The sequence below is a fragment of the Uloborus diversus genome, chromosome 4 (assembly GCF_026930045.1).
Source record: "Uloborus diversus isolate 005 chromosome 4, Udiv.v.3.1, whole genome shotgun sequence".
In the NCBI taxonomy this organism is placed as follows: Eukaryota; Metazoa; Arthropoda; class Arachnida; order Araneae; family Uloboridae; genus Uloborus; species Uloborus diversus.
In genome coordinates, this window is record NC_072734.1 from 125730137 (window position 1) to 125757809 (window position 27673).

General features: G+C 35.2%; 1 protein-coding gene across 1 annotated transcript in view; it reads right to left on the bottom strand.

Moving 5' to 3' along the window:
* The window catches only part of LOC129219726 (putative sodium-dependent multivitamin transporter), a 68574-nt gene that overhangs the window by 20255 nt on the left and 20646 nt on the right, over window positions 1-27673 (bottom strand). The window contains exons 6-8 of the mRNA XM_054854014.1: window positions 27476-27595; window positions 16545-16699; window positions 16305-16445 (exon numbers count right to left, since the gene is read on the bottom strand). Coding sequence (XP_054709989.1) covers window positions 16305-16445; window positions 16545-16699; window positions 27476-27595 — 416 coding nt within the window. The remainder of the gene's footprint in view (window positions 1-16304; window positions 16446-16544; window positions 16700-27475; window positions 27596-27673) is intronic.

Sequence of the window (27673 nt, forward strand, 5' to 3'; positions counted from 1 at the left end):
AAAACTAAGCCATGGCAATCTCGCGGGGCGGAGGTCGCCAAATTGGAATGAGCCCCATCTTAAAGTTTTCCAGATTTCATCGACGAGTGGCGGCAGTAATGGACTGTTTGTTTACGCATACGTAAACGGGTTTCCCTGCGAACTGATTATTGACAATGGAGCCAATGTTACAATCATTAGAACAGATGTGGCTCGTCAATTTGGACTCAACATTCTATGGACGCCGCCCTGCGTTACCCTCCAAACTGTGACAGGTGATAAGATCGAGATTGAAGGTAAAGTAAACTTAGAAATTGTGTTTGGAAATGCCACTTACCATCATACGGCATTCGTTGCTGCTATCACAGACCCCTTCATTCTCGGATTGGACTTTTTAAAGAAGTATGACTTCAACCTCGACTTCAAGACAAATGAGCTGCACTCGATGAGAGAAGTCATAGCCGTTTTCCCCGCAGAAAGTGATGTAAAATCCGCTCATCAAATAATAGCCCAAACAGATTTATCGATTCCCTCAAGGTCAGAATCATTAATACCTGGCTCCATTGAAGAAAGCAATAGTTTTCGATTTGGACTCATTGAATACCCCAACTTAAGCAATAGCCCAAAAGGAGTGCTGGTAGCATCCACGCTGGTGGACCTTTCTAAAGACGTAATTCCTGTGCGAGTCGTCAACGTGAGTGAAAGGCCAAGGAATATCCGGAAAGGTGAAGTGCTGGCAACTTGTACTCCAGTAAACTGCATCATTAGAAGAATCAATTCCCACGAGACTGTGTCTTCTGAGTCCTTGACATCGAAGTTAATTGGGAGTGCACCCTTATCGAAAGATCAAAGAACTGCTGCGGAACAATTGGTGGATGACTTCAAGCATCTGGTTTCATCTACATCGGAGGATGTTGGCCGTACGAATTTAACGCAGCATAGGATCTACACTGGAGAACACTCCCCTATTAAACAGCATCCAAGACGACTACCGTTCGCCAAGAAGGAAGAGGTTGAGACCCTCCTGAAAGAGATGAAGGAGAATGATGTAATCGAAACTTCATCCAGTCCTTGGGCCTCTCCCATCGTCTTGGTCCGAAAGAAAGATGGCTCCACCAGATTTTGTGTCGATTACCGACGGCTGAATGAAATCACCAAGAAAGACAGCTACCCTCTTCCACGGATAGACGACACCTTGGACACTCTTTCCGGACACAAGTGGTTTTCGACCCTGGACTTGAAGAGCGGCTACTGGCAGGTTGAGATACACCCTGATGACCGAGAGAAGACAGCGTTTACAACTGGACAAGGCTTATGGCAGTTTAAAGTGATGCCCTTCGGCCTCTGCAATGCACCAGCTACGTTCGAGCGTCTTATGGAGACAGTGTTAAGAGGACTTTCCTACGAAACCTGTCTGGTCTATTTAGACGATATCATCATCGTGGGACGCAGTTTCGAAGAACATCTGGCAAATCTTAGGAAGGTGCTGCAAAAGCTTAAGGAAGCCAATCTGAAGTTAAGCCCGTCCAAATGTAATTTGTTCCGCCGGGAAGTGAACTACCTTGGTCACATCATCTCTTCTGAGGGTGTACAAACCGATCCGGAAAAGGTATCCACGGTCAAGAGTTGGAGTCGTCCCGAAAACATCCATCAGCTGCGAAGTTTCCTGGGGCTCTGCACGTACTACAGGAAGTTTGTGAAGGGTTTTTCCAACATTGCACGACCTTTGCATAAGCTGACGGAGAGCAAGCAAAAGTTTGAATGGTCCAAAGAATGCGAAGATGCATTTCTACGACTGAAGGAGGCTTTAACATCAACGCCTATCCTCGCCTATCCTCAGCCTGAAAAATCCTTCATCCTAGACACTGATGCGAGCCACGAGGGCATCGGAGCTGTTTTATCCCAAGAAATTGACGGAATTGAACATGTCATCGCTTACTGGAGCAAATGCTTATCAAAGTCGGAGCGAAATTACTGCGTCACCAGAAAGGAGTTACTGGCCATAGTGAAAGCTGTAGAACACTTCCATCATTACCTCTACGGCCGAAAATTTCTGCTTCGGACAGATCATGCCTCATTAACTTGGCTTTTGAACTTCAAAAATCCGGAAGGCCAGATAGCCAGATGGATACAGCGGCTCCAGGAATATGACATGGAGATCAAGCATCGAAAAGGGTTATCTCACGGTAATGCTGACGCTTTATCAAAAAGACCCTGTCCTGAGAACTGCCACTATTGTTCCCGAATCGAGAAACAGTATGGAACGACTAGCCCTACCGCCTATCAGGTGACAGTGACTCCAATATCATCAGAACCTGATCCATGGAGTGACGACCAAGTTCGAAAAGATCAACTTGAAGACCCCGACATAAAACCAATTTTGGAGTTCATGGAAAGCGACAGTCGGCGACCTAGCTGGCAGGACGTTTCCATCTTCAGTCCTGCAACAAAAAGATACTGGGCTTTATGGAACTCGCTCCATTTACGGAACGGCGTGCTACACCGGAAATGGGAATCTGACGACGGCAAAACATCTAGGTGGCAGTTACTACTTCCCCGATCAAGGATTTCAGATGTTCTGAAAGAAATACATAGTAGTGCGACTGGAGGACATTTTGGTGTCTTGAAAACCCTCAATAAAGTTCGGGAGCGCTTCTTCTGGAGTAAGGCGAAGGATGACGAGGAGAAGTGGTGCCATTCTTGTGACGCCTGTGCTGCTCGTAAAGGACCGAAGAAGAGAAGCAGAGGGAAGCTACATCTGTACAACGTTGGAGCTCTTTTCGAACGAATTGGGATTGACATCCTGGATCCTCTACCAAGAACTGCTGATGGGAACAAATCAGGGGCGCCGACTTGGAAAAATTATTGGGGGGGTCCGATGTCACCGGGGTCTAGGGAGTATGTTAACGAACGGAGCGCCCCCCCCCCCTAAAAAAATCAGATTTTTGTGCTTTGAAAATGCAACTTACATATTTTCTGGTGTGTATAATTTATACAAACAAACAATATGTGACATGGCGTTTTCAAAGTAAAACAATCTAAAAATTGGTACAAATTTTCTGCTTCAATTAGATCATGTCATTTGCCTTAAGTGAGGGACAATTTTACAGTTCCATTTTGTGGGGAGCCGTGAAGTGCCATAGCTAGGCTACGGCACATACAAGGTGTTGCACTTGACTTGCATGGAAAGGAAGTCCCAGTGGCACCGATTTATCACAACTATTGGGGGGAGGGGGCCTTGCCAGGGGAAATTTTCTAAATTTGAGATAAAAAATAGTGTGTTTGAAAGTTTTTTAAGCATTTTATAATCATATGATTAAAATTATAACCCCAAAAACTCGACTCTCGGTAAATCGACACTCTGAGAAACTCGACAAGCCGACACATTTTTTGACTTTGAAAAAAAAAAAAAAAACATTCATGGTTTTTTTGTAAAAAGCTAATTTAATTTACATTAATAATTATGCTTTTAGTCTATTACAGAGCAGTGAATATATAGCTCTGAAAAGAGTGAAATGATATTTAAATAAATCTAAACTATCATTAAAAGAATAAAGCATAAAAGATTGCTGTCGCACTTTGATTACTATAAGTGAAATAACTAATTTAAGCTTGCTTTGAATATGGCTCAGAGTTCATTTAAGGGTCATTCCATACAGATTTAACGGATGAGTACGCTCGACCATTTTCAATTTTTTTGAAACTCATATCCCAAAAAGATGCATATGAATGATGTTTAAAACCACTTTAATTTTTTCTCTAACCTTAACCCTTGATTTTTTAGAGGTCATCAAAAGTCATTATCGTAGTCAAAAATGGGACTTTTAGACCTTTGCATTTTGGTCAAAATCTATTTGAATTACATTTATGGCAGTTAATTTTACGCTTTGATGTTAAAGTGCATAAGATGATAGTCTTACATGCTGAGTTACGTGGCTGTAACTTAATAGTTAAAATAATGGCAACAGGTTAAAGTTCAAGGTCAAATGTAAAAATTTTACTCATTTCAAAGGGGAATAACTCGCGTAGGGGACGGAAACACAAAATGAAATACGGCAAAAACTAATAACTGGAACTATGCTAATAAGAATATGTAACTGTTTCTGTGTGATTTTTCACCCTTTACAGATTACAGCTTCTCAAAAATCGGAAAAATGACGTTTTTAGACCCCTGTAAACCAAAAGGGGATGGAATTAAAAATAAAATTTCTTGGTCAATTAAATATTCTATTCAAGTACTATACATGTTCTATGTATTGTTTTGTGTATTTGGTTTGTAAAAAAAGATACAGGTCTTTGAAATTGAGCACTTTAACTAGTTAATTCACACGCTAAAACAGAAATAAAAAGTGAAAACTTCATTGCACCTTCTTAAATTACGTAAATTGTGCTCTACAAAATGTATTATACTAAAAAAACATATTGTAAGTATTAAAAAAAATATTTAAATTTGATTAACATAGAAATATTTGAACATGAATGAGTAGTTCATACTTGATTTACAGCCTAAATAGTTAATTTATAGACTATACTGATAATCTACACACACACACACATTTTCAATGCATACAAACATACTCATTAACTTATGTAACTGTTCATTAACTTATGTAACTTGCCTAAACACATTCAAAAACATTATCTACATAGTGGAAAGGAAAAAATAGTGCATTTTTCATTTTTTGCATCAGTGCAGTTTCAAGAAAATGAACTCACACAGTAGTACTATAGTTCTGATGGTGACACAGTATGTGGCGTATACTTTACTCAAATATACAACAAAAATAGAAAGAACTTTGTTAATTTATGTAATCACGAAACGGATGTCAACTTGAGAGCTGAATGGCATTTCTATGCAATATCGCATGGTAATGGACAATGTAAGAGAATCAGAGGAACTGTAAAAAGAATTGATGCTACTAAGACTAGTTTGCAAGGAGAACTACTAGAAGTCACATTTTAATTCCTACAGAAATGTATATCCTCTACATTTTTGCTACTAAACATTGTATGTATTCTTGTGATCACTCCGTATATTAAACTAGCTGAAAAGATGCTGCAAGAAAGGTTTGACTATGCAAATAAACTTCCCTATACAACATCTAATCACTGCTTTATGCCACACTATTTAAATATTATCACAGTAATATTATTTTCCCCTAGCAATAGGTATGAAGAATAGTGTGTTACTAAAAAGGTTACTATAGGTCTACTAGATGAGTTCATTTTTTCAAAACTACACTCAAACAAAAAATAAAAAATGACTTTTTAAAATTTAAATTTTGCATATATAATGTTTTTGCATAGGTTTAAGGCAATTTGGACCTGCTTATGTACAGAGCATATGTTTGTGTGTATTGAAAATTTGTGTGTGTAAATAGTCTATAAATTAACTGCTTAAGCTGTCAATCAAGTATGAACTACTCATTCATGTCCAAATATTTCTAAGTTATCAAATTAAAATAATTATTTTTATACTTACAATATGTTTTTTCAATATAATATATTATATAGAGGACAATATATGTAATGTAAGAAGGTGCAATGAAGTTTTCACACTTTTTTTTTCTGTTTTAGTCTGCGAACTAACTAGTAAAAGTGCTCAATTTCAAAGACTTATATCTTTTTTACAAACCAAATACACAAAACAATATATAAATAAGATGTATAGTACTTGAATGGAATATTCAATTGGCCAAGGAATTTCATTTTTAATTCCATTCCCTTTTGGTTTTCAGGGGTCTAAAAATGTCCTTTTTCTTAATTTTCTGATCTTTGAGGGGCTGTAATTTGTAAAGGGTAAACAAACACACAATTACAGCTATATTTTCTCATTAGTGTGACTCCAGTGATTAGTTTTTGCCATTAAGTTACAGCTACATAACTCAGTGTGTGAGACTACCATCTTATGTACTTTGACATTAAAATAAAATGTTTGCCTTGATTGTTATTCAATTAGATTTGGGACAAAAGCAAGGTCTAAAAGTCCCATTTTTGACTACGAAAATGACTTTTGATGACCACTAAAAAATCAAGGGTTAAGGTTAGAGAAAAAATAAAAGTAGATTTAAAACATCATTCATATGCATCTTTTTGGGATATGAGTTTCAAAAAAATTAAAAATGGTCGAGCGCACTCATCCGTTGAATCTGTATGCAATAACCCTTAATAAAAATAATGTCTCAAAATTAATGGTATGACAGAGTTAAAAAAGATAATACAGAGATTACTTTATTAACTCTAATAATTGAAGAAAACTATCACGCCTTCCATTTAATGTACAAATCAAACATTAATATATTTTTTCCAGATCAGCAACACTTAGATGAGGGCGCCGCCGGCGACAGACTTACCCGGAGGTTCGCGCAGTGGGACAAATTCTATGAGTGCTCTCAGCACCATAACACTATCATTATTCACACCACTCGTTTTCAATTAACTTATTTACTACCGCAATAGTGTTTTGTTTTAATTCATTACTGAATGTATTTTACAATGTAACTATCTTCAAACAAGGAAAGTAAAAAATACCAATATAATTTTGTGATTTTAGAAACCATAATATGACAAATAATGTTCTTAAATTATTGAGGGGGCTCTGCCCCCTAAAACAAACTATTGAGGGGGCTCGGGCCCCCTCAAGCCCTATGGAGTCGGCGCCACTGGAACAAATACATTCTTGTTTCCATCGACTACTTCACCAAATGGCCGGAAGCATATCCCATTCCAGATCAAGAGGCTACCACCGTAGCAGAGACTCTAGTCCAACACTGGATCTCGAGATATGGAACACCTTTGCAGATTCATTCCGATCAAGGGAGGAATTTCATCTCTGCTGTGTTTAAGGGCCTATGTCAAATTCTTGGAATTGAGAAAACTAGGACAACACCACTACACCCACAATCGGACGGCATGGTGGAGAGATTTAACCGCACAATCCTGAATAATCTCTCACTTATGGTATCCAGAAATCAACAGGATTGGGACAAGAAGCTACCTTTGTTCCTGCTGGCCTACCGCAGTGCTGTCCACGAGGGTTTGGGGTCAAAATGTCGCCACCGAAATGTCGCGGGACAAAATGTCGCGGCCAAAATGTCGCCGTTCCAAAATGCCGCCGGGCCAAAATGTCGCCTGTCCAAAATGTCGCTGGTCCAAAATGTCGCCGGTCCAAAATGTCGCCGGTCCAAAATGTCGCCGGTCCAAAATGTCGCCGGTCCAAAATGTCGCCGGCCCAAAATGTCGCCGGCCCAAAATGTCGCCGGGCCGAAATGTCGCCGGTCCAAATTGTCGCCGGGACAAAATATTGCCGATCTAAAATGTCGCCGGTACAAAATGTCGCCTGTCCAAAATGTCGCCTGTCCAAAATGTCGCCGGTCCAAAATGTCGTCGGTCCAAAATGTCGTCGGCCCAAAATGTCGCCGGTCCAAAATGTCGCCGGGCTAAAACGTCGCCTGTCCAAAATGTCGTCGGGCCAAAATGTCGCCGGGCCAAAATGTCGCCTGTCCAAAATATCGTAGATCCAAAATTCGTTTATTCAGTTGGTAAGAAAAATTTAAATGTACAAAAATGATGTTTAACACCAAATTTGCAGAATAAATGGTTACTGCCTTGAATGAATGTCTTCGTTAAAAATGGGACTGGACTAACTGAGTTTCATGATAAATTCTAAAAAGATTATTCCGTTTTGATTCGCAACTCTCGGCTGTTTTTCAGCAAACAAATAGAATACAAGCGTTACGTTATCTTATTTCTTGTGACTCGCTATCTACCAACTGTAAAACGTTCTGACGGCGTTCAGTTCTGACGTTCGCTAAATTATTTTAAACTTTTCTTCAAGAATAGTGTGCGTTTGTATGTGACCGATTTTTTGGGGACATTCTACGTCAAAACCTGTAGTAAGAATTCGAACGATACCCGCAAGTACCCATATATGATTTAGGGCTGCGTGGTTTTTTGCGTCAATTCGTTCAAGATAGTGGAGTAACTGAACGTTTTCATCGATATGCGTGACTGTCATTGCTCAAAAAATGATGAATGGAATCAAATAAAATGTTAGGAAGCAGCACGGGGACAGATTTCGGGCTCAATAACACCAGAGGGTGGAGCAATCGAATGTTTTTCCTTTCTTTTTTATTATCTGTGATTGATATATCTCAAAAAGTAATACAGTAGACCCTCGTTTTCAGCGGGTTTATTTTACGCGGTTTCGATTATACGCGGTTGAAGATTTGACATCTTTTTTTTATTTACGCAGATGAGTTTCGGTTTTACGCAGATGCGGCAATGCAAACAGGTAACATTTTCCTCTCTTTCAAAACCCAAGCTCCTAAAGATTGCAGATTACACGTAACTAACTGCATTTTGGCGTGCTAATAATCGAACTTGGGTCCTTGGAGACATTTTATGCGATTGGTTCCAGAGCTTTTTCCATCAGAAGTAAAGTATTTAAACTCACACAGTTCAGAACTCACTGGAAGAAGAGCTTTTAGGAGTGACAAAGGAGGTCAAAACCAACGCGGATACCGACTCCGGTGACACACAACCAAAAACGCTCACATTGAAAATTTTCGAACCATCCGTAGACAATAGGAATGATCTTTCTGATTTGCTAGTGAAAGAAGATTCTATCATGGAAATGACGCAAGTGATCATGGATGAGTTAATGCTAAGCAAAGAATTGGAGGAAAAATTCTTAATGACTACCAAAAAACTATCATAGTCAGCTCTTCTTCATAAACAGAACACGAAATTAGTTTGTTTTCTTTATGCATATTGTGCATAAAAATTGATATAAGTACACATTAAACTTATTATACAATTAGTCATCACTAGAATGAAGTATTTTTTTTAATCTACGGAACCTAATTCCTATTTTGACACTAATATTAGGTCTCAATTTACGCGGTTTCGATTTACGCAGCATTTCCGTGGAACATAACCCCCGCGTAAAACGAGGGTCTACTGTACAAGGGTTAAGACAAAATTTGGTCTACAGGTATATCTTAAAGGGCGAGTTGCTCATTTATTTTTGGCATCAGTCATCCCAAAAGGATGGATCACAGAATAATTTTTATCGTTTTATGTGACTGCTATATCTCAAGAAGTAATGCGAGGATTCATACAAAAATGTAGTATACAAGTGAAATTAAACGAAAACAAGCCTTATTTTCGTTCTAAGTTGAGTTTCGTAATCGTTTACGTGAGTCAGTGTAATTAAATAAACAATGAAAAATATACTGAATTTATATATGAGAGGTTGAGCATGATATCAATAAAATCTAAATTAGCCGTGTATTCCTCTCATTTTTGTAGCACTTTAACTAGCGTGAGTGTTAAATAAAAACTGAGTTTGCATTCTTATATAATTTGCGTAGTAAAAATTCACTAATTAAAACAGCAATTTTTTCTGAGAGAGAAAAACTTATTTGTTTATTATTATTATTATCAATATTCTTTTCTTTCTGAATTGCCAAGCTATATTGAGCTGGAACTATTACTTTTTGAAACTCATTTTAAAAATAAGTCCAGGTCAAAATTGATCTGAATAATCTCATTGACATCAGTTATTTCACCCTACATTATGAAATTTTTTCTTTTCTATTTAAAATTGGAAAATGTGATTAGCTGACAAGCGCTACTTCGCATGTATGAAAGTATCCTCTTGAAAACCTTCAATAAAATAGCTGTTCTGAAATTGTCCCTTGATGTTCTATCGAATATATAAATTTCATGAATGTTGAGAATTGAAAATATTTGTCATCGCGTAGAGTCGTTTTTCAAAAATCTGAGTGAAAGACACCTGTTTTAGCAGTTACGGGTTTCATTGATTTCAAAAGATTTGACGGTGAACATTTTGACGTAATTTCAGAATTTTACTCATAAGAGATGGGAGTTCCCACTGCAGTTTTGATCTTACTTTAACCAACGTATATCTCACTGAAAACGTAGTTTTTTTTTTTTTTTTTTTTTTACAGTTCTTAGGGTAATGTTGATAAATCTATGAGAAAATTAAATTTCATTAAGATACTTTTCTACTTTATTTCCACCCTGGCCCGTGATTTCGAATTTTTCCAGTGAAAGGGGAGAGAGAGTATAACGGGCGTATGTATAACCAATGCAAATTTCATAGGATTGCTATAAAAACCACTCCCACTTGTATATAAAAAAAAATTCAAAGTCGAGGGCCATTCCGCCTGATTCCCTAAATGACTGACCTGTCGCTACCGTAATAATATGCTAGAGTGAAGGAGTTATTTGTTTTTACTTCATTACGCCAAAAAATACAAACCGCCTATTCTCTTGCCATATTCAAATTGCACCTCACTATTCTTTCATTCGCGTTTAGAACAGTTAAGTTTTACTTCTATACCAATTTTTTGTCTGAATCCTTGCGTTACATCTTGATCCTTTATGTTACATCTTGAGTATTATTATTAATCAGATTAAACGAGAAAAAGAATTCCGTTGCAGCAGCCTTTCACATGTTTACGTTTGAAATAGTATACAGAAAAACGTATGTTTTTCTGAAAACTATTAATTTTCTGGAATTAATCTGATGTTTACGAATTAAGACAGGAGAAAACGTTTCGAATTTTTGAAGGAACTTACTTTGAAAGGCAATTAATATTCTTTCGCAACTTTTATGCTGGAAAATATCGACGTACATTTAAATTTTTCGTACAAATTGAACTAGCGAATTTTAGGCCGGCAACATTTTGGACCGGCGACATTTTGGACCGGCGACATTTTGGGCCGGCGACATTTTGGACCGGCGACATTTTGGGACGGCGACATTTTGGACTGGCGACATTTTGGGCCGGCGACATTTTGGGCCGGCGACATTTTGGACCGGCGACATTTTGGACTGGCGACATTGTGGACCGGCGACATTTTGGATTGGCGACATTTTGGGCCGGCGACATTTTGGCCGCGACATTTTGTCCCGCGACATTTTGGCCGCGACATTTTGGGCGTATACCGTCCACGAGACTACCGGATATGCCCCATCTCAGATGCTCTTTGGACGAGAGCTTCGGCTACCTTGTGATCTCGTCTTCGGTCGTCCTCCGGATGCGCCTTCATCGCCTGAGGAGTACATCCAGGATCTCCAGGCCCGGTTGGAAGACGTTCATAACTTCGCACGTGAGCGAATCAACATCGCGGCAGAGAAGATGAAGACCCGATACGACACAAGGTCTACTGGACATGAATTCAACGAAGGCGACAAGGTTTGGTTATGGAATCCCATCCGACGGAAAGGTCTGTCACCCAAATTGCAGTCGCATTGGGATGGACCCTACAAAGTCCTTAAACGACTAAATGACGTCGTAGTGAGGATCCAAAAATCACCTAATGCAAAACCTAGGGTTGTACATTATGATCGGTTAGCCCCATACTATGGCCATAGTTCATGAGTATTACGTAAACAACCATGGTTGATAACATAAAAGTTGTAGATAATTAATTTTTGCTTTTAATGTTTAGTAATATTTCTTGTTATTATTGTGTTTCCTTTGCACTATTGGTTATTATTTAATGTGTGTAATTGTGAACTTGTGATAGAAGTTTGGCACCCTTTCTGGGGATTGTACTGCCCGGGACGTGCAGTCCTTAGGAAGGGGGCAATGTTACAAATCCTGTAAATAGTAATTATTGTAGTAACGTAACCTGTAAATAATTTCCCGTAATGAATATACAACCCCTTAACATATGGCTAAAGTATACAGCCCCCTATTCTTTTTTTCTTATTTCATTCACTGATTTTATCAATGAAAGTGTAGTTGTAGAACGTTGTAGCTTTTTCTGGAATATTTGAGATCTCTCTTTTCGGTGTGTATATAAACGGTTACGCTGGAGAGGGGAGGGAGTTTCGATTCAGATTCCGAACTGAGAGTGTGTATTAGCTCTGTTTATAGCGAGGCATTTCGCTGTGTTGTTTTCGTATTTGGAAGTAAATACGTGTGTAAACGTTGAGTTTACGGTGTTGTGTGATAATTGCTTAATTGCTGATGAATAATTTAGCAGTTGTTGACGATCTTTCCTGTACATAGTGTAAATAAATTTCCTGTGTTTTTATCAAGAACTGTGTTTTCATTTCAAGAAAGTGGAAGTCGCACCGAATCCGTTACAATATGCTTTTCTGGTTCGACACTCCAAAGTTGTAGCACAAATCTCAAATATAAAAATAATTACTATCAAGTTGAATCTTCGTGAGTAGTTTCGTTTCAATGAGACGCCCATCAGTTTCCTTTTCAAAAATGCTCGATTGTGGTGACTAAGAGGAGGAGCAGGTCCGTAATATGATGATAATAAAAAATTTATTACTGACTGGGGTTTTTTTTTTATTCTCAAAATAATTATTGATATTAGCCGAAAAAATATTTGTCCTACAAAATTCAAGATTTTATCAAAGTGGTCCCCCTTTTCTAACATGTATCATTAACGAGGTCATGAAATATAATTACTAACCAGCTGAATTTTATTTGATCAGTTAGTTAATATTTACATGATCTAACACCAACATTGTCCTACAAATTGCGTGGTACGTTTTGCCGATCCTCCAATGTAATTTGAAATTCATACAACTGAAAATAGATTCATTCACTACATTTTGCTATTGGGAGTTTTGTTATATAGTACGCATGCGCACACATTTGTTTACTGTGTATTAGGTATTTCACGTTGGAGCCGACCATAACCGTGCTAAATTATTTTATGTTGACCACGTGTTTATCGCTCTGAAATAATTTCAATTTGTGAATTGCTACAAAATAATGGAGTGTTTTTTATGCAATATATTGTGCGAGAACTTTCACTTTCGAGAGAAACGCGAAGAAATCTTGAAATTTTCTTAAGATATTTTGCTTTCTTGTCGAAATTTTCTATCAGCTCGAAAGCATCATAATCACAAATATTGTAATGTCGTACTACCGGAAAATTGGAATGACGACATAATCGGGTATCATTCCTCTTGCTATAAAGAATTTAGGGTGAAATCAAAATATTTATGTTATGAAAGGTAAGTCAATTGACTATTTTTTCATTTTATTTTTAAAATATATGAAAAATAATTTATTAAGAAGAAATTTTCACGCAATTATATTAAAAAATGGAGTATTTCCATGATAAAATTATTGCATTTTTTTTCAAACAATCATTTTAGTAAGTACATATTTACTTTACATATAATATAAGTACGTATAATATACTTTACATATTTTCTAAAAAAATTGGAGTATAATGCATATAGGACAAAATTAGGCCAAAAAATGACCAAACCCAAACATCCAAAAAAAAAAAGTTGAAACCTGTTGTAAATTACTTCTTGTCCTTCCAGCAAGAGGGGTATAGAAGTCCCAGCACTTTGCGCGTCGGGTTTTGGAGGAAAGGGGAGGGGGGAAATAATCCTCGTTTCGAATAAAAATAATTTCTATTACTTAAAAAAAATACTCAAAACTAGCAGAAACCACACTCTATAGTATTAAAATAATAAACTGTCACAGAAAAAAATTCTAATTAACTGGAGTTCACAGACGCAACAGGGGGGGGGGGGGGGGGGGGTCCATGGCGCAAATTTCGTCATTGGAATTTTTAAGGCAGTTTTTTCAATGGGTATTTCTTTCTTTTTTGAGGGTTTTTATTCTGGATGGGTATTCCGTCACACTAAAGGGGTGCGCCATCGCTTGGGGGGGGGGGTAATTTTTTCATGTTATTACAGATTTAGGTATCACAGAAGAACAAAATGAAGAAGATACTGATGAAGATGAGAGTGATACTAGCAGCGACGATGACGAATATTTGTCCGATGAGTCAGATGAAAATTAATTTATTTTTTGGGTAAAAGTTTTAAAAAATTTTGTTCATATAAGATAATAAAGTTGATTTATTTTAATAAATATATTTTCACTTTACGTTATGTTTCACATAGGAAAACGAAAATACCAATTATTGTAGGACAAGAGATATATATATACTTGTTTTCTCGTAGGACAATGTTTTATTTGAGCACAAAACACACTAATCTATCACATGATATTAGTGTTCTGCGGTTACTAAAAAAAAGGTCCTGTGGTATTGGCAACTTTGGAGTGTCGGACCAGAAAAGCATACCACGCAATTTGTAGAACAATGTGTGTCTTAAATTATATAAATATTAACTAACTGACCAAAAAAATTCAGCTGGTTAGTATTTATATTTCATGTCTTCGTAAATAGTACATGTTGCAAAAGTGTGACATCTTTGATCAAATCGTGCAATTTGTAGGACAATTCTTTTTTCGGCTAATTTAGATAATTATTTTATCAGAAGTATAAAAAAAACCTAGTTAGTTATAAATATTTGATAACCACCAAATCAACAAACTATGTCCTTATTACCCTTGTTAACTACCATTTACAAAATTTTTGTACTAACTAATGTTGAGCGTCTCGACAAAATGAAGCTACTAACGGAAAAATAGCTTGTTAGTAATGAATAACGAAAAAGGGCGAGGGATCCCGGTCTAGTTTTTGTGACGTTTGGTTCCTTTTCATTTGAACACCCCTAACGTAATGAAAAAATACTGGGGTTCGTTTACTTCATCATCTAGAGTCTAGACATAGATTTTTCTGTCAAATTTCTTTCGCAGGAGGTGGCGTTCCCGTTTATTCACACCGCCCCCTTAGATTAAGGAAAAACGTGTTAAGCGTCAAAAAATTAATCTGAACTGCTGTTGACTGTTTAAACGTGAATTAAACAATTTTAAATCTTAAAAAAAAACTATTTTTAAAGTTCTTCAAGAAATTGAGAACTCAAGGATTTGAAAAAGAAACTGATACACAGGTAGAAGATAGTTTTGTCGTACTGACATCTAATGTTGTTCATTAAAGTTAAAAGACACACTTGATTTTGATTCAAAAATTCAGAAAAATTTATAAATTCGGTGGTTTTGCAGCGGTCTGAGAGGCAGAAAAGAGGAATATTAGAATTCCAACCTGAACTAACAACAATGATGGTCAAGCAAATGAACGATACCAAAAGTTCCACAGTCATGTTCAGTGAAAAATTCACTGCAACTGCTGAAATTCCTGACCACGCTTAACGTTGTGCAAGTGACTCCGGTGGGGGGAACGACTGGTGTGGTGTTAATTTTGCAAAATGCTGCTTTTTCTCGGTGAAAATTTGTTGCGATTAATACTTAATAGTCTTAGAAGATATGATACATAGGCAGAGACAAATGATGTCACAGGCGATTACTTGAACTGCTCCCTCTCGAAGGATTTGCTTCTATTTTCCACTTTTCTGCCTGTCAAAATGAATTGTGATCCCATGATCCTGAGTAATTATTTGTCACCTGGATCGGTACTATCAACATGTTTAATTTTTAGAAACAATTTATAATCACCCTGCGTGGTTTTCAGCTGATCTACATTCAATTGGGGTGTGTATTTTAATGAAAATATATTTTTTCTTTGAGAGGGGAGGGGGAAGGCAGGACTTTTATTCGTTGTAACTGAAACACATATTTCAATTAAATTCCTTTTTCTTCAGGGGAAGCACGGATTTTCCTTTTGTTCCTATAGTACTATGTGTTTCAATTGAATTCTTTATTCCTTGTGCTGGGAGATTTTCACTTAGTTTTGATTCAGCAACTAAGATTGCTTACGTTACCACTTTGTCTTATGCCTGACGTTCATCAAGATGCATTATTCCCTTTGCGATTGGTATGTAGCTAGTCATGTGATCTAGTCATGTGTGGCTAGTGAAATTCATTCGCTCAAATTAATTACCGTCTGCTTTTATTTTCATGTATAAATGCAGTGTTTATTTTTATTTGGTTTTTTTTTTATTTGATTATTAATATTATTTTATAACATATAGACGATAAATCTCAACTTATAATGCTTTTTTTCATTGGAAATGTCTTTCGAATTTGGTAGTTGCAAGTTATTATCTTATTCTTTGACTTTACACATTTAGCTAGGCTGGTTTTTGCATCATTTAAAGCGCATTTAAATCAGATGCTTTTTTTCTTCGGAAGAGGGAGTTTGAAAGTTGTCGTCATTACACCAGAATTTTTTCTATTACTTAATGGATTATGCTTGAAGTAGTTGTAAAATTATGTGTGCAAATCTTAATTAACGAAACAAAACCTTTTTTTTTTTCAGAACGGAAAGGAACTTTGCGTGCATTCAAAGGGTCGTTTTTAAAATTAAAAAAAAAGAAGTAAAAAAAAAAAAACGTTTCATCACGAGCAAAGCCGTGTGAGTTCAGCTAGTAGTACTATAAGAATTAAGTTAAGACACAAACGTTAGGAAATGGAAGAAAGTAAAGCAACGCAACTTACATTTGTGCCTTTTTGAGATCTCCAACGCTCAGCATTCTTTGAATTTGTGCCTGATTCGTTGCAAAAGTGTGCGTGCCAAATAGGAATCCAGCAATAATCGAGTTCCATAAAGTATAGCGTTGCGTGAGACTGGTTGTTGTGCTAAAAAAGAAATATTGCTATATATCCGTAATAAACTCTATGAAATAAAAATTTTAAAAAAATCCAATGCTTTAGAGATATAAGATATAAAAATATTACTCGAAAAATATCAGTCTCCCTCCTTCGTTCGCTATCTCAAAGACACGATCGTTTCCACCAGTGTCTATAGTCCCCTTGATGACAACAGCCGAAATGGTTACATACATTAGTATGGATTGGAATACATCTGTCCAAAGTACCGCTTTTAAGCCTCCCTATAAAAATACATTTGTTGAAAAAAAGGGGGAAAAAACATTTGTTAGTAAAATATATGATAGATTGACTGAAAACACATTATTATATTGTAGAAAGTTTTTATTTACAAATAAAATAAGCTTGTAGTTGCTGTTTCTAATAGGTCTTCACACTTCACATCGCATCACATCACACTCCAAGGTCCAAAGTACCTACCACTATTTGTGGTTTAACCGGTTGAATGGGGCTCTGAGGACAGTTCTGATCAGTGGTTGGAAGTAGCGCGCTACAAGTAGCGACGCTACTGTAGTAGCTACATTTTTGAGTAGTTTGTAGTGTAGCGCACTACTTTTTAAAAAAGTCGTGTAGTGGTTAACTACAAAAAAATAGTAGTTTGTAGCGATTTCTGGAAACTACTTTAAAATAAACTGAAAAAAAAATCAATGTTCAAACGAATTTGACGCGCAAATTTTACACAAGTACATTAGCAGATGCAATGAGAAATAAGACTAATAAAAATACGAGCTAACCTCAGGTATTTCATTTTGACGCCATACCTGCTATCTGTTCGATGCCTTTAGTTTGTTTGCCGTCGTAATTTTTATATTTCACCAATATTTACATTGAAAAAAGCACTTACTTTCGTAAAAATGAAGATATCGGTGATTTCGCGAGTTGAAAATTTGGTGAATTTTATATGAACAGACCGAAGATTGAAAAACAAAAATATTTTAGCGAGGCTTAAATTTTTGACAGCATTCACCAAATAAAAAGAAGCTACTGAAACTGTTATAGAAAAGAATGAAATTGAACTGTTCTGGAGGACTTGCAATAAATGCAAGCATTACAGTGTATGAGAGTATGATAACGGACATTTTTCTTAGTGTCTTCTGATGAGCTAATTTATCAATCTTTTTTTGTTCGATCCTCTTACGGTGTGTTTGTGTATTAGGGTGTCCCACCCTCCAAAAAAAATCGAAAGTTGATTTTTCAAGTCGCACACTTATATTTTATCCTTTTACGTCAAAAAAAAAAAAATCATATAATTTGAACAACGTCAACAAGTGCCGATTATGTCTGAAAGTGTGAACCAGCACTTGTGTAGTACTAAGCCAAATTAAAATAAAATGTTTCTCTTAGAAACTCAAAATTTCTGTTGATAAAAGGTTGCTCCTATACCCCACATATGCACCACAAAAATATTTATTCAAAATAAAACCATTTAGATATCTCACACGTGACCTAACATTTATAAGTTTAAGTTTAAGTTTTTGATACATATTTTCAGATATGTAAGATTTTACGAAATTATTAAGCTGAAAAATATAAACAGTAAAGTAGAAAAGTAGGGAATTAGCGTTAAATAGAATTTTTTTTTTCCTGCAATTTTTAAGTCTCCCACATAGTACTCAAAGATATGGATTTTTTTCAGGTTGAGTTAAATTTTTCATTTAAAATATTTTTTTTAGATGTATTTTTTTGAAAGATAACTGAAAAAAAAATCAATTTTTTAAATAAAATTATAAATTTTAGGTCAAGTGTGGCATATCTAAATGTTTTTTTTTAATTTGAATAAATGTTCTTGTGGTACATGTGGGGTGTTGGGTATAGGGGCAACGTTTTATTAACATAAATTTCGAGTTTCTAAAAAAAAAGTTTTTTTTTTTCAATTTGGCCTAGCATACAAGTACTGTTTTACACGTTCAGGTGCAAGTCGACACGGGTTGCCGTTGTGCAAATTATATGAAACTTTTTAACCGACTTCAAAAAAGGAGGTTATGATTTCGTATTGCGGCTTTTTATGTATGTTTTCGAATTATTCCAACACTACTGGACCGATTTGAAAAAAAAAATTTTTTTGTTTGGAAGGGTATACTTCCCAGATGGTCCCATTGTAACTTGGTCTGGATCTGATAAGGGGTCTCGGAGAAATCCTAGAAACTTTAAATTTCATACGTCACGGTCACGTGGTTTTGCTGTGATCGGTGTATTTTCACACCTAAGGTTTTGGCTTTCTCTTGAACGATATTTAATTCTCGCGGCACATGGATAATTAATTTTCGCAACTATGCGCTGCCTGCTAATTTATTATTATAGGTGTTACTAATGTATTTATTACTGCGTAGCAAAGCAGTAAATTAAATATATTTTTTCTGCTTTAATAGTTGAATCAATTACCTTAATATTTTATTTACTAATAAATAACTTTATTTAGGCAATAAAATATAATGTTCTTTATTTAATATTCCAGTTTTTAAACATATTTAGTGTTCAATTGCGGAGGAATTGAATACAGATCACCCCTCCCCCACGATTTAATTTATATTCTTTAATAATATACATTATAACTGTGTATGATTTCTGAAGTTTGACCAATATTCTAGATTTACTATTTCACGATGCCGCCAGTTCAATTTGAAATTAGGGTTATATTAATTAGCAGGCTTCAAAAAAAAAAAAAAAAAAGGAGGAGGTTCTGAACTCGTCAGATTTATGATGCGCTCCAAAATTTCTATGCACGCCCCTGCCTGTACCGATAAGGAAAATTCTTTTTTTGTTTGAAACAGCCTAGTTCCTCGGCGGTCTAATGTTAATCAAGTTCAGGTTTGATGACATTGACGGAACTCTTCAAATATCATACTCACATTTAAATCGATTTGTACTTTATTAACTTTGTATATCGTCTCACTTAGTGAACCAGTTTTTATGCTTTTTTTTTTTTTTTTTGTTTAGTGGTGTTTTTGTCTAGTGGTGGGCTAACTTAGGTTCCAAATCTTTGATTTACCCTATTTGTTCTTTGGGGAAAAGTTAAGGGTAAAACAATAAATTTCATGCAATTTCCCTCACAAACGATTGAACATAAAACCCATTGATAAACAAAGACCATAAAACAAAGGTATATACTTTCTTTACCTACAGTTAAAGAAAGTACTAAAAAAATATATAATTAGGAGTAATGCTAATGAAAATTTTGAATTAAGGATTCTCTGAAGCAAACATAAAATTCATCCTAGTGGAATTTTTAAACTTCATTTATAGTGGGGCCATGTAAAGAAACATGGGACTTTTATCACGAGTTACATGACACGTATTGTGAAACATAAATTACAATTTACAATATTACAATTCTAAAATTTACAATTTTACAAATTTAAACTTAAAGTGATTTCGTTTATTTATTTATTTTTTTTTAATTTTTTTTTTTTTAGTGACTCGTGCATTTGCTTGCGGAAAGCAAATTTTGATAAAGTTGAACAACTAATGATGAAGACAATTTTTTTTGTAATTAGTTACGCATTTGCGAAAGCCTTTTCACACAGTCGTGGAGAGTCTCCGAGACGCTCGCCGTGTTATTTACACCACTAACAAGCAAAAAATAAATTACTTTTAAATAAAAAAAACCGCCTTAAAAAATACCCAGGAACTAAAAAGAAAAAAATAACTGATTACACTTACATTCTATTTGCTACCCAAACATAGAAATGAAATTTATTTTACAATTCCAGTACAAAAATCAACTGAACTAAACACCGAATTATAAAATAAACACTGATTTAAATTGCTATACGATGAATTATTTTAAATACCTAACTAGTAATATACGATCTCTTAATTTTTAATAACCTTTTGAAATCGGAGCCTCCTATAAACTACTACCTAACGTAACTGAGTAGGTTTAGTTTTAAAAACTAATTTCGCGTATAGTTAAATTAGTGTTTAATTCAGGATTCGGTGGGCTGTCAGTTGCGTTATGTAGTTGTTTATAGGCGGCCCCGACTTCAAAAGGTTATTAAAAATTAAGAGATCGTATATAACTAGTTAGGTATTCAAAATAATTCATCGTATAGCAGTTTAATTCACTGTTTATTTAATAATTCGGTGTTAGTTCAGTTGATTTTTGTACTGGAATTTCGTTTAATTAAAATAAATTTCTTTTCTATTTTTGGGCAGGAAATAGAATGTAAGTGTAATCAGTTATTTTTTGCTTTTTAGTTCCGGGGTATTTTTTGAAGGTGTTTCTTTTTTTTTTTAATTTAAAAGTAATTTATTTTCACGATTGTTTTTACACAAGAGAAAAAATACAAGAGTGTATGCAATTTGAAAAATTGACTTTCATTTTTTGAGGGACAACCTATTGTGTATGCTTTGTATTTACTTATTTTTTGGAAAGTAGAGAAGTAGCGACTACATTTCAGAAGTAGTTTGTAGTTGCTACATTTTGAAGAAAGTAATTGTAGTTGTAGTTAACTACATTTGTAACAAAGTAGTTGTAGTCGTAGTTCGCTACAAAAAAAAATGTAGTTTTTCCAACCACTGGTTCTAATCTTTTGATCGACACCAGAAGCCGAGCAATCCTTGGTTCGCCCCCCCCCCCCCACTCCCCAGAGGTATTGATTAACTTGGTGGACTTCGCGACCACGACATATTTAATGTACCCCAGTTACCTTTAACGAACTTAGTGGTTACTAACCATGCGTAGACCTAGTGCATTCCTCGAAACCGACAACAGTTCTTTCATGTGGCACCACTATCACTGTTATGCAATTACCGCGAGAATTTTAACTCCCAGTTTCCTCACCAGATGGAGGCACCCGAGCCGATGTGAGACTTCACTAGGATTTTAATTTTGCCATTAGTATTCAAAGTAATATGAATGCTCGAGGGATCATTTACATGCCGCATAATCATACAATATGGACGCTGTCTGTTTTTTTTGCATCTCGAAAATCCACTGAGTGGAATTAAGTTCGAACCTGTGCTTTTTGGCGTAAGAGGAAGAAATAACGGCGAAAATAATATGAAATTTTGAGTAGATGACTGAGCTTTCCCACTCCAGGAAGTTTTTTTGAGCATTTTTGTCTTTTCTGGAGATTGGTATTGTCTCCAAATTTCATCAAGTGTACGATTTAGCAACTAATTTTCTTGCAGTCCGCTGGAAATGTAATTAAAAAAAAAAAAAGTCAATTCTGTAAAAAGGGTTTTTTCTACTAGTATAGTGTCAACTCACAGAAATAAACCTGCCTTTATTTCAATATCTATCTCACTCGACAACTTTGTGCCTACGAAACAGAAGAACGAAATTGAATTTCTTTGGCAGCTCATATTTTGTGACTTGCTTCATTAGAGCTTTCAATGTGTACATGTGACTAACATTTGGTTAACCTCAAGAGTAATCTGGTATGAGTTCTTATGAGTAACAAACCTTGATGCCGCAGCACGAAAAAACTCATCGTATTTTACTTTTCGTTGAATAGAATTCAACGGCATATTTCAATGCCATCCACATACTGGGTCAGCTGCATAATGGGTGCTAAAATGGTGTAAACTTTGCTGTTGATTTGTTTGTGAGCAAATTTCAACTAACTGCATTTCCTTCGAAAAGAACTGTCCCTTATGTGCTTTTTGAGTGCAGAGCAAAGTAAGTTCATTTTTATCTCGACGACAACAACGATCTTTTTTTTCCCCCAGTGGGGCTGTATTATAAAAGACCCACCTCAAGAGGCGTCTGGGCCATAACCAGACCTAGTGCGCTCCCCAACAATGCATCAGTCTTTCGTGTGTCACCATTAAGGCGCTGATGCATGACACAATAGTGTTTTTGACGCCCAGTTTCCACCAGATGGAGGCACCTGGGCTCTTATTTGATGCGAAATTGCACTAGGAATTTAATTTAGCCGAGGGATATTCTAAGCCAAACGAATACCCAAGTGATCTTTTACATGCCGCATAATCATACGACATGGTCGCTGAAGTTTCTCCAGTTCGTATTATATTTTTGTATATCGTCGTCTCAGAGCAACAGTAAGATATCTTAGTATTATTTCTGGGATTAGATATCTTAGTATTATTTCTGGGATTAGATATCTTACTGTTGCTCTGAGGCGACGATATTGGGATTTCTTTGCTTACTTTATCTTCATCACGAGAAAAGCAACGACCTTTCTCCGGTAGTTATTCTATTTCTGTATGTGGATTTCTTTGTTTACTTGTTTGTGCGCAAATCCCTGTGTACAAATCTACAGTTTACTTCAAATCTTCGCCAAATTTAGAAAGAAAGTACTTTAATACCTAGAAATTCAGAAATGGGCTTGTCAAAATTTTTTAAAAGTTTCAAAGTGCTCTTAACTTAGATTAAGAGCCATAAAAGTTCACAAAATTGCTATTTTCTACACGAACTAATTTCCGTGCCTTTTCGAGATTTACGCCACGTTAAATCCCTTAAAACACTACAATAAATAAGCTTTTTAGAAGTCAGTGTTCTAATTGCAACACCCTTGGAAAAGTTGCTTCCAAATAACTAATTCTAAAAGACTTCGCTCAAGTTGCTTCAGACTATCAAAAAAAGCTGGTGCAAAAATAGTGATAATAAAAATGGATTATAATTTAGAAAATGTTTTATTATATTGTATGAATCTTTTAACTCTATGAAAACGCAATTGAGAGTTAGAACCTAGCAGTGGCGTAGCGAGAAAAAATCCTTGGGGGCGGGGGGGGGGGGGTAATTTTTTCTGAAGTTTAAAGTAAAGCTATGCCCTCGAGTTTATACGCACACAAACACACACACAGACACACAGACACACACACACACACACACATATATATATATATATATATATATATATATATATATAAATATATATATATATATATATATATATATATATATATATATATATATATATATATATATTAGGGTGGTCCTTATTTATATGGGAAATTTTTTTTTTCGGAATTCAACAAGTGACGCCCCCTAGTTTTGTGACACTATAATAAAAAGTAACGTGTGCAAAATTTGAACTCGATCGGTCAATAATAACACGTGCCCCTAGGCCGTTGAACTTGAACACTTTTGATAATTTTCCTTCAAATCTTCGAGTTTTTACTTCAGACCCAGTACATTGTTTCTCCTAGGTTTTCAAAATATTTTTACAGTGAGGTAGCACTAAAATTAGTCTTTTTAATTACTTTATATCATCTAAAGATTTTACGTTGAATAAGAATGAAATAATGCTTTAGAAACGTTCCTTAATCGTACGCTTTTCTCAAAGTATCTCGATAGTGTGTATTTCTTCCCGATAGTCTTGGACGGTCTGTAAAATCAATTGTTTTTGTGACTCATATTTGGTAAATTAGCTGTGAAGTTCTTCGATTAATTGTGCTCCTCTTTCAATTGTATCATTCACAATTTTCAGTATTTTAACAATCTCTCTTACCTTTAAATAGCTTCCTTCATCTTGCCCTGAATCAGGATCAAATAGGAAAAAATCTTTTAGTATTTGTAACTTATCAAACAGTTTAATTGACTCGTAATTGATTCTATAAAGAGGAAGATCTTTACTAAAAAAGTATTCCAAATCATCCACGGTTATCTGAAATTTGCTAACAGTCATCAGACACGTTTTCCTTATCACAAGCATTTTTTAGAATAGTCATTTTCTATCTTCAAAGCTAATTCCATCATCTATTACCGACAAAGCTACTAGTTTATCCCCTAAATACCATAAGTGATTTATGAATATTCCAGTCACCGCTTCTGCTGCATGTTTGTCATCATTTTGTACACTGCTAGTTTTTCAGACATATTATATTATTCAAAGGAGCGTCGATTGGGTTGCTGCGAAAAACCATATCTTCATACAGCATTTAATTGTAAAACAGCATTGAAGAGCTTTCTTTTCATGTAAGGTCAGTTTAAATTGTTTCCTAAATATAAAAATTTTCAAACAAAAATTCCTTTTGCCACCCATGTGGCTCAGGGATAAGCTCCAGGTTGCCGAAAACATAATATCCCTGTAGGAGGAAATTCACCAGGAAATATTATTACAAGTTACGAGAATTCTCTGTAATCTTTCTCAGTTCCGCTTTTTACGAACAATAATATGTCATCAACTTCGTCTTTCAGAATTTAAGTGGTATGTGTACTTGATTCAAATTTATAAGTTCTGAATGATGGAGATCTTTCCTCAAAGTTTTGAAGCGCTTAAATAATTGAATATCTAATCTAGAACTAAGAAAGGCAAGAACTTCTTTAAGGACACACTCTGCAGTACGATTTCAAGTGCATGATGATGGCAATCCAAATGTCAATATTAGGACCTGAAGCTATCACGGTAATCCTGTCGGCGCGGCGTTCTTTTTCCAGTTACATCTGGATGTAGCTTTGTATTCCAGTGAATAACTACAAAATCTAAATTTAAATTCATGAAATTTAATTTTACCTCTCGAAGATTTTCTCTTGATTTCTTAAGGAATGTACGATTGATCACTAGGTCACTTGGATTTAAATTTACTGCATCTACATAGGCTGTAAATAAATGAACAACATCTTTATCCCTAATATGGTATTTATCTAACAGTGATGAAAGGCGAGATGATATCAATAGTTGTCAAGCTTTTTTGCATTGTGGTAGACCAGCTGTAGAAAACAAAAGTTCAACAGGTTAGGATAGATACCCATTTCGGTTTCTAAATCTTGTGAATCGCTAGAATTTGATGATAATAAAGGACTATAAACTGAAATAGACAAAAATTAATTTATGAGTTTCTACATTGTTCCGATCTGGATTTTTTTTTTTTTAATTTATATTTTAGCTATGTACACAGTATATTTTTATGTTAGGAGTTATCGAGGATTTTTCGAAATTTATATTTTAAAAATTAAAAATTGCATAAGCATTTAGGTATGTTTATAACTAAAGAACAGCGAATTAAAATATAATTGCAATTACTTATATTTATAGCATTGAAACCTTGCGACTCTATTTGCAACACCTATTACATACACAGGGAATTTTGTAAATCAACACCTCCAAAGCCTGGAGGAGGCAATTTGTTGTTGCCAAAGATCATTCATTAATGGCCTAGGCCATTCATTAATGGCCTATAGAATCCCTTGTGTTCATCTTGGTGGGAGGAAATCCCCTGCCGCTTGGTTGGAACAAGCGCAGAAAAGCAGTACGCTTGACCCAAGGCCATTGGTATACATGTAACCTCTGTAACATGTTAAAATTTACATTATTGAAAGTGAGAGAATGGTCAGTCTGCGAAGTAGGAGCACCTATTGAGGTTCAAAATTACTTTAAATATAAAACGTTAGAATATTTTTACATAAAAATGAGAAAATCCGCAATTTTTTCTTCGAAACTCAAAGAAGGGGGCCCTAGGGGCACGTGTTAATATTCATGGATCAACTTAAAATTTTGCAAGGATCATTTATTTGTATAATGGAACAAATTGAGGGGGCGTCTCGTAAAATATCTGCAACTTCAAAAATAAAGACCACCCTAATATATATATATATATATATATATATATATATATATATATATATATATATATATATATATATATATATATATATGAAATTTTAAGGGGCTCATGGGGGGTTCTAACCCTTCTATCCCCCCCCCCCCATGGCTACGCCATTGGGACCTAGAATAGGGAGAGGTGATGTTTCTTTCCTAGTTGCATGTAGAAAGAATTCCATTGTCCACGAGGAATGTAGAGTTAACACACTTTCGGGCAACCTAGAGTTGGAGAAAACCTAACTTGCCAGCATTGTGAAGGTACGCAATTCATAAAAGGCAAAGTGAAATAGTTAAGATGATGAGTTTTTTCAAAATGAACAAATCGGAAATTTATTTTGAAAATTACTGTACACAAAGAAAGAACATTGTTTTTTTGTAATAAAACTTACGTTGAAACTGTATTTTTTATTTTTGGCACTAAATTTGAATTTTCAAAATAAAGTGGAAAATTTTCCCTTTTTACCATGGGACAAAGTGAAAAATAAAATATTTTTCTAACGAAGTATTTTCTATTCGACTGTAAAACATATTTTTGTTCAAAAGAATCAGTAAATAAAAGGTTGAATGAATAATTGAAAAGATAATGAAGCAATAAACGAATAATTAAAAGAATAAATCAATTAATATATGAAGAAAAATTAATGAGCTAGTAAAAGAATGAATGAATAAGATAATAACTGATTGAATGAATAAAAAAGTGAACTAATAAATGAAGGAGTGCAAATGAAATAGTTAATAAATGAAAACGTAAGTGATTTATATTAAATGATTGAGTGAGTAAATGAAACAAGCTATTTCACTTTGCCCCGTATGTATTTGACTAATTGTACAATTTATTTAAAATACAAATAAGTTCAATATTAACTTTTTTTTTTTGCTGCATTGAATATTAGAGGTCTCAATTAATATTTAAAATGTTAATAACAAGAACTTTATCATTGTATAGTAACAAAAGTAATTTTTGACTTAGTATCAATTTTTTAAAACTGCATGTATTATCAAATGCATGGCATTATTGCATGGCAAATCATCGGTATTTTTTTTCCTGACTGGAATAGACTACATATGGTACTACTTAGTTAAAATAATACCAGATAGGTGGAGCTAACAGCAGAGTAAATATTTCACCATTTCACTTTGCCCCATGTTTCCCTACATTATTAAAAGGATTAGAAATGTTTTATTCGAAGTCTTTGGTGAAATCTGAAGGTATAGTGAGTATTGAATTCCTTACAAATACAGTAAAACCTGTAAAGTTGACCACCTGTCTAAGTTTACCGCTATTTTCGGGCACAGAATTAGCTCTATAGCATATAATTCAACCTCTATAAGTTGACCACTAGAGCAGTGCACCGCAAGTGATCAACTTACACAGGTTTCACTGTATTACACAAAGAAACTATATTGCTGTTCCGAAATTAGTTATTGTCTTCTCGCCGAAATCTACTTCCTAAAAATACTAGAGTTCAGAAGTTTGTTTTTACTCACCAATGAACAATAGAAGGTGCAGACGACGGCGAGTGAAACGACAGATGCCCAGGTGGACAAACCAGTGACTGCATTCAAAGCTAGAGAGGGCGCGTAAAGCACGACAGCCATGTAGAAGATCTGTTGGAAAACAACAATATGTTTTGATAAGTAGGGGAATGTCGGACAAAGAGAAAGTTAAAATATCTTGCCTTTTTC